Below are 11,712 nucleotides of genomic sequence, written 5' to 3' on the forward strand. Positions count from 1 at the left end.
GAAGTTGATTTACAGCAATATGCATTATAACTGAGTAAATGTTAGTTGTCTATGCACATTATTTGCTACCGTCAAATCTGCCACTTCATTTTCAGTTAACATTAAAATCCTGATTTGTAATATTATTACAACTGCCTGGGTTAGTAATACTGCCTTTTTGTACTTCGAGTGTCATTGATTCAAACATGCTTGCATTATCACGGTGTGTGTTTTTCTTAGGTAAAATGGACAGAGCAGCAAGTGGTGAAACCGAGGAAGAAGAGGGACATTTACTCCGAGCCTGTTGACCCCAAGTTTGCACAGCAGTGGTACCTGGTGAGTCATGCACCCATACATGCTCGGGCAGATGTGGTCAGTGAGTGAAATGTCACCACGTTTGATTGTTACTTCAGTTGAACGACTGGCCCATAAAGATGGCCTATCCTTCAGATCTGAGTAGGAGGTTATGTTCTATATCATGGTGCATGTGATTGCATCAATTTAACCAGTGCTGAATGCTTAGCCTTCTCAAAACTTTGGCCACAAATGATGTGACTTGGTCTTGCAACAGTATGCGGTTTTGTTTCAAGACACACAAATGCACTATAGGGCTAAACGTTAGTTGACACCTGACCATCACACCCATATGTGGGCCTTGGATGCATAGAATATCTATGTTCTGTAGCTTTACAATTTCTTTCAGTGGGACTAACCGACCCAAACATGTTCCAGCATGACAATGCCCCCGCGCACAAAGCGATCTCCTTGAAGACATGGTTTGCCTGCCAAAGTTAAAGTGGAAGAACTCGAGTTGCCTGCACAAAGCCCTGACCTAAACCCCACGGAACACCACGGACTGTGCTCCAGGACTCCTCACCCAACATCAGTGCCTGAACTCACTAATGCTCTTGTGGCTGAATGAGCAAATTCCCACAGCCACACGTCAAAATCTAGTGGAAAGCCTTCCCAGAAGAGTGGAGGATATTCTAAAGTAAAAGGGGGGACTAGATCTCTAATGGGAAATTCAAAAAGCACGTACAAGTGTGATGATAGTGTCCACAAACTTTTGCCCATACAGTGTATCAGATTAGTGCATCACATTAGTACATCTTGACATGATGTGAATTTAATTACTACATTTGATGGTATTTTTTGACCACTAACTGTTGGTCTTCTTTTTGGTTTTGCTATTTGGTAGTGATATCACAATGTGCCAGAGTTCTGATAGTTTGCCTCTGATACATGAATGAAAATAAGGTATTGCAGTCATAATTTTCACATTTGTCATGTCAGGCAGAAATCATGTTTACTTATCTGAGCAAGGTGAAGCAGATGAGGGTTATGGGCTCTGTACTGGTAGCTTGGCTGTACCGGGATTTTTATCTCACAACCTTCTGATTAGTAGCCTAGAGCCTTAACCACAGTCACTACTTGTAGCTGGATGGAAACGGTCATCCCCTGCATAGCTGAGAGACATCCAGCTTTGAGACTCGACGTGCTTACACCCAGATATGTTAACTGTATAAAACGTTTCCATAGTAATGTTCATGAAAGATCCACTGTAGAAGATTTCATAGATGTGAAACAGATGAACAGCCCCAAAGCGCTCTTGTTTGCTCTCTTTGTGGAGAGAGCAGTGCCTACAGACAATTCTGCTTTGTGTGGATCCATTTTTATTTGCCAACTCCCACCCATTAACTAATTCTACCCTATCACAAAACTCAGCTGGGGAGGATGAAGGCAAATATGTGTTTCTGCATCCTTTCAGTTTGCTGCGTCACAGGACGGCATAACACACTCTGAGGAAATCTGTCTTCCCTCCTCCGCATGCATGAGATCACTGATACCTGCGATTAGCTAGTGTCACCATGATTGACAGGGGAGAGACATTCCTCCCACCTAGAGATCACTGCCAACTTGGCTCTCTTGATTCTCAGTCACAGACAGCTGTGGCATTGTTGGGAATCGAATTTGTGATCTCGGAACAATAGGGAGAATGCTTTTTTGGTTGCGCCACTTCTGTTGCGTGGTGTGTTTTTTCCTCCCGTCTTCTCCAGAGGGTGACTAGAAACTTTTTTTTCTTTTTTCTTTTTTCCTCTTTGATTTAGGTACATGTTAACGTTTAGAAACTTACCCAATTGGCTAACTCTTGAGGATGTAGCACTACTTCAACCTTGCAGTAAAAACCCTTATAACTCCTCCACCTACCGCCTACCATCGCTGTGAGCAAAGCGCCAAACACTGATCATCTGTATGCACCCTTAAGCTAGAACTATCATAAGTATTAAACCAGTTTGCAGAGATTTACTACCAGCACTTATACGGTGTTGATGTGGATATTTTCCAAGTCTGAGAGTCAGCCGGTTTTTTATTTCGCCGTTTAGAAGTGTTTTTCTCCTTGTGAAAAGAGGCTGAAAGTCATAGCACAGTGTTCATTAAAATGTGTAACATTTTTCTTATAATATGAATCTTTAATGGTGAAAAATGCAAAGTTGTTTAGCCTCTAATTTCCATTTCTATAGTGTAATATAAATCATTAACTGTCAGGGAACTGCATTGTCATTCTGGAATTGGAGGAAGAGCATCTATCGAAACGGAACGCTCCAGCTAATGAACCAGTGAAAGGATAGATGTTTGTTTCATTTAGTAAAGTGAGATGGAGTTGTAAACAGAAGCCTAAGACTCCGAGACTGCTTTTCTGTACTGCAGTGCAAAGTCAGAAACAACTACTTTTTTTCCCCATCTTTTTCACAGTTTAAAAATGCTCTTGTACCAAATGACTGGATGACATGAAATTTCAACAGCAATTGACTAAAGGTCAGCAGCAGCAATATATCATGGAAATCGTTATTATGATGAGATTCCTGCACTTCCTCTCGGTTCACTGAAGTGTCACACTTTCAATTGGAATCCATGACTATAGAACAGGTCGTCAATGGATCATCACATAGTTGCCGACTATTATGTCTTTTATACCTCCGTTACTTTCGTCTTTTGCCCTTGGCAAGGGTGAACTGACACAGTGGAGGTAGAAGACCGAATTTATTAGGCAGTGTAGTGAAATACCGGTTTTCTTCTGCTGGGCTGTGTGAACCTTTGGATCTGGTTCCGAGGCTGAGGAAAGGTATGCCGTTATGCCAGTCCCCGCAGTCCTGTGACAGGTGTGTAGGTGGATTGAAGGTGGTTTGTGTTATACTAGAGGTCAAATCAAATTCAATGACCCATGACTGATGATCTGAGGTATATACCTTCATTGCTAACTGCCGGAAATCTTGATTAATTTCTTTTGCCAGAGCTCTAGAAAGTCGATATGGAATGAAGACAGGCTCGGTTTCCAGGCCTTTATCTTAAATTGAAATCTTCGTGTGCTCAAAGTGCTTTTGTTAACAAAAAGGAAATTGGTGAATCTTAGCACATGGATTATCATTAGCACTGTAAGAGCATATTGTGCTTGAGGGAAGATTGTGATCTCAATAGCAAGTGCAATAAGTGCTCCATCCTAAGTGGCTAAATATATTCTGTGGCATTGTTCTCCTCCCTTCATTTCCTGCTTGGGGCATGTAATACATTATATAATACATTATATAATACAGTGTCGTCGTCTTTTCAGTACAATAGCAACGACCGTGACCTCAATGTGAAGGAAGCCTGGAAGCAGGGTGTTACGGGACAGGGTGTGGTGGTGTCCATATTGGATGACGGAATCGAGAAGAACCATCCAGACCTCGAGCGTAATTATGTGAGTCTGAAAAGAAAAGCCACACACCTCGCACAATTCTTATTTCAGATCCAAACTTTTAATTAAAAAATGCCTCATTTTAGGATCCTGATGCCAGCTATGACGTGAACGATGGAGATCCAGACCCTCAGCCTCGATACACCCAGCTCAACGATAACAGGTGAGTCTGCAACACATGCTGTCAACTTTCAGTCACAAAAGGATTTTAATGTTAAGTAAGAGTGCACTGATCCTTGAACCACAAACCTCAGCACCAGATCATCCACTATGTGTAAACAGCTCTGTATAAATCTAGTTTATAGATCACCTCTTGGCTCTTGATGGCAGGGTTTGAAGAAGTATGTGCTGATTTTGTGAGCCCCAGAAGCTTCTTGGAGACATTGTAAATCAGTATCGGTGCTGTATAGGACAGAATTGGGAGTTTAAACGCAAGGCTCTAGGGAGACCTGCATCCTCTTATTATCGTGTGTGTGCTACACCATTAACAAGCTGTACCATACACAAGAGATATTCTCCGTGAAATGCATACAGTCATAAATGTAGTTATAGCTCCACAATAGGCACTGGGCATTGAGCTGCCTCTTTATGGGCTCCAAGCTGAAGTGCCTTTTATGTTCACCTTATTTCATGTCAGCGAATTTGTGCGTTTGGGTTATGGGAGCAGTTTTAAACCTTAAACACATTTCGGTCTACCCTTTATGCATTAGGAAAACACTGAAATGTGGCTTTATCCTGCCTTCTCGTATTGTTTTCGACGCCGTTCTTGTGGATTTGAGGTTTTATTTTACCAGGGGTTGATGGGGATTAAAACAGTCCACCCTAGCAACCAAAACAAATCTTCCCACATTCATAGGCATTTCGTGGCTTGCCTTCTGTCAGATAAATCAACTGCAGTTAAAGTAAATTTGGGAAGAAAGTAGCTTTAGTGACAGGAGCCGATTGCATTAAGAGCTATAAACCAGAGAAGCTTTTACTCCCATTTGTCATTTGTGCCACTTGTTAGAGCCAAGTGATTTAAATTAAGTCTAAAAGCTTAATAAATAATACAACACAACAAAACCCTTAAGGACCATATTTGTCATTACTTCTGGTGGCAAATCCATTACATAACGAATTGGTTAAAATTTGAAGGGGTGTTCTTCAGACTTTGTGCTTTGGGGTCTTAGAGCTTTGTCATCTAGCAGCAAACTATAATTAATAATGACTGGTTGAAAAGCTCAGAGCTACAAGCAGTTTGACCTCCTAGGCTGAATTTGGACTGGAACTATCTCTGAGCTTGTGCTCACTGTGCAAAGACTTTGGCATGTCGGGCATGTAAAAACCTCTCGTATAGGACATAGTTTAACTTTATATGCTTGAGATCCATCTTCCTAAGAGTTCACTAAGCACTTGCATTAGACTTTCCTTAAAACATGAGCGCTAACTTTTTTTTTTGTCCTTTGACCCCACTTGTCACTCACTGTGTGTTGCACAGAAGAGAAGATGTAGTCTAAAGTGTTATATCCAGCCTAGATCATTACATTAATTTGTTGCACACAAGGGCAATGAACCGTAGGTCTCATGCTAGCTAAGTGCTGGCAAATGGGTAGTTTTGACAGTTTAGATAGGTTCACATTTACATTTCAAATATTTTCACAAGGGTAAAGCCTGTTTTACACCAAAAGCATTGTGACCCCCACACATCATAGCATGGAGCAATCATTAGCGTGCTGTGCACTTGTTTATTAAATATAACATGCAAATCTGTGTAAATATTCAACACACATCACCACTGCCCAATGCCAGAGCACACGCTGATGTAGTAGGCTACAAACGGTAATACTTCCCACATGCTGTTTAGATTATGAGCATACACTGCATAATGTAGCATGAATATTGTATTTTGTAGCATTTCTAGCTACTGTGCCATGCATAAATAGGCTTATAGCTGCTCTGCACTGACTGTCGCCGGTGCCACTTTGATTAACATGAGCTTGTTGAATGTGGCTGTGCTGTAGTCTGCTGTAAAAATGGGTTTAAGATGAGCTCTAAATAAAACAAAGTCTAAAGTCTCAAATTTTATTACTAAATAATCTAACTTTTTATCATTAAGTAAAACCAGTTTATGTGCATAGAACTACATCGACTTCATGCGCATCTCAGGAGACCCCACAACACCACGGTTGAGAACCTTGAACCTTTTGAATAATAAAGCTAGCGTGTCCAGTAGGCTGTGGTTAGCTAGCTTGCCATGCTCCCTCTGGCCTTAGTGACGAAGTTCTCAATGGGGCTTTTAAGTCTCTGCTTGTTTCTTTTATAAAGCCCATCTCTGTTCACTTTTATAAAGCCCTCTTTCATTCATCATGATCCAGTCCATAGACACGTTTGGCATTTTGGCCTGATCCAGGATTATTTTCTTCTTCGCAATTCCTAAACTTTAAATACTGTATGTGAAACCACAAGTCTGGTCCTGAATCAGCAGCAAAAGTGCAGTTCCTCCAGACGACCCCATTCGCCTTGGCTAGGAGTTTGGCCCAACCCGCATGTTTACTGAAGCTAGTACAGTATCTTATTTACTTGCAAGCCTTTTTGCTGTTCTTCAGACTGGATTTTCTGCAACGCTTACAACGTGGCTCCTGCAAAATTAGTAACTAGCACATTAAACTTTTGAATTTTAATTTCCTTTGAGATGGTGCAGATGGTCAGTGTAGTTCTTCTGAAGAAATGGATCATCTGAGCTAAGTGGATAGATCATCATCTGAGTTAGTGGCTTTAAGCAGTTCTGTAACAGCGTGATATCCATCATCTTGAGAGAATGCTACTTTTCAAAGAAAAAAAAAAAGTCCCTCTTTTTTTGGGGAAGAAAAAAAATTTTCCTTTGCCAATACACACAGAGTCTAAGAGCTTTTCTATATGTCATGAAAGCACTGTGTTGTTCGGTCCCATGTATGTTTAAAAGTTTGCAATCTTTTGCCTGCGTTTCTTCTTTTTTCAACATTACGAGAGCACACTATCAAAAGAAAAGCCCATTTAGTCATCGCTGAGTTTCAGTGTGAGTATGAATGTGTTTTCTGGTGCTTTTGGCAGCTTTAGATCACGGTACAGAAGGCAGTCTGCCAGAGTCTGTCTATGCATTAATTTGTATTGCTGCCTGCTGTAGAGGTTACTGCTGCCAAATGGGCTTTTGATGGATGTTTTTCACCATTATGTTTTTAGCTTTTCTGGGACAGATTTGGGTTGAAATGTTTATATTCCATTATTCATGTGTTACTAATGAAAAGCAGGGCTGATTTATTAATTTTTTGTTTTATTTTATGTACAGTATGAATATCGGAGCTGAGTATTGCATCATACCCTTAATTGACCTGATACTGTGTCCCAACTGGACCCCCCCACACACACCCCGCCACCACCACCACCAAACTGTTTACAGAAAGGGTGTGTAAAAGACAGAGAGAGAGAGACAGAGAAGGTTGTTTGTCCTTATTCTCTTTCAGCTGGTGATGCACGTGAGATGGAAATATTGATCCTAACAGACCCACCTGACTGATCATATATAACTAATGGCAGTAAAATTATAATTACATGCATACATGATGGATGGATGGACAAATCATTCATTCATTACCTAGCTCTTCTTATTGACTCTGACCGACTGTCATGTTTATGTACTGTTGGAAGAGTCAGGGCTGTTTCTCAATACCAAAAATGAATATTTGGCAAGTCCTAGAAGCTTCTGTTACCAAGCACCTTACCTTAAACATTACTTACCTAGCTAGTTAACTTGTCTAACATTACTTACCTAGCTAGTTAACTTGTCTATCTGGAGCCCCTTCCTGATGAACATCAGAACAAACTTCCATTTTAGGTGTTGCTGCTACCAAATGAGCCAAAATTTGATGACCCTTTCAGTTGAAACGTGAGATTGTGTGTTTATATAGATTTTAACTCCCTGCTTAGGTCAAATAAAGGAACTGAATAGTTCATTATGGGTCATCTTATAAGACTACACTATAATATCACAACGGTTATGGATCTCATTTTGATCTCTTTTGTGCAGTGGATTTATGATATTTCATTAGAATATCAGGTCTTTTAATATCCATGGTACTTACATGCGGCTTTGTTGACCTCAACACTAGTCTGTCCTGCTGTGTTTACACTAAGGACTTTAAGTTTTGAGGTCTCAGGGATGTACTACATGACCAGAAAAAACAACAACAACCTTGTGCTGTTTTATTATTGTACCCTCTTGGTTACTGTATTAATGTTACAAGAGTTAAAAACAACTACCCTGTGGTTAATGTATTACTCTTATTATCTTTTTTTTTTTGGCAGCAAAAATTGGCAAGTCCCCATCATTTTATGAGTTGTTGCTTAATGACTTTGCTCTCAGTTATAAGGACACTGCTACTGGAAATAAATCTATGTTAATGTAGCTGTTTCTTCTGCCATTATTGCTTAAAATAGCTATTTGTGATGCTCCTGCTTTGTATTCCTTGTCTCCAGGGTTCAGATAAGCCGGGGGGGAAAAACTAATTCAATTTAACACGGCCATACCGAAGAAAGGAGCCTAAATACAATACCCGTTTCAACCGAAGGCCACATAGCTCATTCTGAACAGGATTAAATTTGTCCAGTCTTCGTGAACATGGGCAATTTCATCATCAAATTTTCATTGCAATGCATTCCTTTAACACTCAGCAATACCATCATGACCTCGGAGTCTTTTTGAAATTACCAAAGACCTCTTATGGCATTTATTATTTATTTTTTTGCTTCATGTAGTCAACCAAGTGGCCCGTGACGAGGAATGCTAGGTCGCTTGTCGGCTGTCTGCTGTGGCAATGGGCCTGAATCTCGAATGCCAGCATGTGGTAATTTTTCAGGCTGCAGGCCTTTTGTTCCTCTGTGCTCTGACTGCAATTTCAAGAGTGAAAAATGCAGATGGACGTACCGCAGCTGGCACTAGCAGATGGCTTGAAGCCCATTGAGGTTTTCTTTATTTGTTTGCTTTATTAAATAAAGAGCAGTTAATGCCGGGGTCCATATCGGCTCCGTTTGCTTGCACAAGTGATATGACAGAACCTGTTCTGTGGCTTTTCAGAATAATGAGAGAACTTTATAGTTTTGCGTTGAGTACAAGTCTGGTAATGCAGCGCATTCTACGAATCATTTATTCCACCCTTTCATGCATTTTACCCGTAAAACTTTGGGCCTGTCTTCTGATTGCTATTCCAGATAGAGCTTTGTTTTGCTAATGTGCTGCTGTTCTAGTTGTTTCCATGCACATTGGTCAGCTTATTAGAACATAGCTTTCTGCTTTTCTGAGTGCGCAGTGTTTCAGGGATGAGTTGGGATTTATTGTATTGTGGACCTGTATGACATGGCAACCCAGCTGTTACAAGACTTTGGCCCGACGTTGCTGGTTTCCGTACTTTTAAGATTGAACGACAAAGCCCAAGGAGCAAATTTGTTCTCTTTTTAAAGTACACCATTAGGGATCTGATGTCTCTAGGTTTTCAGAAGACAAAGCACAAAGGCTGTAATAGTTTCTTGCCATTAAATACTACGTGATTGGCTTATTAGGTCAAGCTTTTCTATCGGACAAAGCTTCCAAACCCTTTGGAACTTGCTTTGCTATTCTTTTGTTAGTGATGGAGCTAAAGAGAAAGTCTGTGCAAGTCTCTGTGTTTGCTGACACAAAATTGCTGGTCTGGGTATTTGTGCCACTATAACTCTATACGACTTGTTACCGAATATAGTTTGGGAAAATGTTAAGCCCCTTTGACGCTCCTTTTAAATTCGATGCTCTCTTGTAAAAAACAAGATACTCTGATCTATCAAAGTGTTCACTTAGTATGCAAAGACACAAAATTGCTTGGGGTGTAATAATACAGCGTATCATATTGTCCGATGCAAGGCTCTTGCTTTGTTAAGTCTGAATATTGAAAAATAAGTTCAACGTGAGGTGGAATAAACATTTAAACTTAATCAAGCCCACACAGCTTCCCCTGAAAAAGTAACTGCTTCTTTATCTCTAATCGAGAGGCTATGTGGGTTTTAAAAAAACAAGCTTTTATTAAGCATGCTGTTTTTCACAAGCCAATATGCCGGTGTACTAGCTTGAGAAAATCAGCAATGGCTATGGTTTGTAACAAGCAGGAACTGGAAAATCTTTCAGCTCTGGTGTATGTGAGCTCTTTGGCTAATACTGACATCAAACATGTCTGACATCATCCTTATAAAACTCATGCACAAACACACATGTATGCACAGCAAACTTTGTTCAGACTTTTTCTCAGTGATTCAGTCCAGGCTAAAGAAATCACAACAGTGATTAGAAAGATCATATATATCATGGTGGTGATTCAAAAACACATCTAGGGCTACAGAAAGCTATGTGATTGAGCATAACTAGCTAACAACAGAATGGCACAAGCCCTGTGCTTCAGGGCTAATGTTCCCCGTTCCATTCTAATGCATAGCTGCTAAGAATCAAATGGATCACGCAGACCCTGTATCAATATTACGTTTCAGTTATGGCACTTTTTGGCTTGGTTCACAAACACTCCTTTTGCAGTGCGTATTGCAGTACGTATGCGGTGCTGAAGCATCACGCGCTCAGTATGCTTTCAAATAAGATGCATTTGCAGTGCGCAGCTGATCCTGGGAACACATTCAGAAAAGGACATGAAGGTGGAGGGTGACGAGACTTTGAATGACGTTTAGAGCAACACAGTACAGTAATACAATCTTTTATGGACGTATTCATGTTTAAACAGCAAATGTTTTAACACAAACTTACCATCCACACAAACAGCCGAGGAAACTGTCTCCCATGTCTTTTCTTTTGCATTTAAATCTTTATACAGGAAATCCTTTGATTGCCGCTTTCTGCTGAGATACGAGTGCCCCGCCCACACACGCAAGCTGTGTTGTGCATTTCATATTAAAAATATATACTTTAGATATCATTTTGACCTCGTAAGTTATATTTGCAACTCTCCTGGTAAGTGTTTTGGTTTTCCATTCTTAAAGTAATGAGATGATTGTGAAAAACCGTAGTATACTTTAATTACCTACATTTATGTTGAAATTTCCGTGTCAATCCGTGTTGATTTTGACCACGAATATCTCTAATTCCGCACGTCAAAAAATAGACTCGTTGCGGAAAAGGTCACTGCACTGCTACTGCAACGCATTGGCCACGCTGCATCGGTGTGCAGTGTGAATGCTGTAAGCCAGAGGTGTCCAATTTTATTCGGAAAGGACCATTGTGGGTGCAGGTTTTCATTCTAACCAAGCTGAAGCCACACCTGAGTCTATTGAAAGCCAAGCTCAACTGATTAAACAGGTGGAATCAGGTGTGCCTCCTGCTTGGTTGGAATGAAAACCTGCACCCACACCGGCACGGTAAAAAAAAAAAAAAAAAAAATGCATACTGCAAACGGATCATGTGTGAAACAAGCGTTAGTGTTTTAATGAATTGGTGATTGAAAACTAAAGCGGACATTCAGACAGTACTTATTTTTGCTGTATTGAAAATGCGTTATGTCGAGACACCATTGTACCATATCGAAATTCGATTTTTGTGCATCACTATACCCCTCAAATTTGTAACTTTAGGTCCATATCATGCATGGGTAGCTATTTGTAAATCTAAACGTATACCATATACAAGCTGCCACAAATGTTACAAACAGGGGGGTACTGTTTCAGTCAACTTGATTGTGTGGTTGCCAGGAAAGGCACAAACTCTCCACATACAATGTGGATAAAATTAAGAATAATATGAAATGAGTGGAGGGGACTAAGCTTTCGCCTTGTTGTCGGCTCTTTACAGTTGTGTAGCCATCCATGGCTGGGCGTCCTTGAGAGTATAATTGGTCCTGTTCTCCGGATGGAAATGATGGCCTTGTTTTCATCTTTCTCTGTCAATTAGTGTGACTCTATCCAGTCACATAAACAGAATAGGGCAGTTGGTGCTCTCCTCCTCCAATTCTGTTCAGCAG

The 11,712-nt window shown here is 40.4% G+C and overlaps 1 protein-coding gene across 3 annotated transcripts in view; it reads left to right on the forward strand.

Annotated features, from left to right (window-relative positions):
* furina (furin (paired basic amino acid cleaving enzyme) a) overlaps positions 1–11,712 on the forward strand; it is an 89,505-nt gene that overhangs the window by 57,106 nt on the left and 20,687 nt on the right. For all 3 annotated transcript variants that reach the window (XM_017477538.3, XM_017477539.3, XM_017477540.3), the window contains exons 4-6: positions 220–315; positions 3,590–3,718; positions 3,802–3,878. In XM_017477538.3, coding sequence (XP_017333027.1) covers positions 220–315; positions 3,590–3,718; positions 3,802–3,878 — 302 coding nt within the window. The remainder of the gene's footprint in view (positions 1–219; positions 316–3,589; positions 3,719–3,801; positions 3,879–11,712) is intronic.

The sequence above is a fragment of the Ictalurus punctatus genome, chromosome 10, assembly GCF_001660625.3.
Source record: "Ictalurus punctatus breed USDA103 chromosome 10, Coco_2.0, whole genome shotgun sequence".
Taxonomy (NCBI): Eukaryota; Metazoa; Chordata; class Actinopteri; order Siluriformes; family Ictaluridae; genus Ictalurus; species Ictalurus punctatus.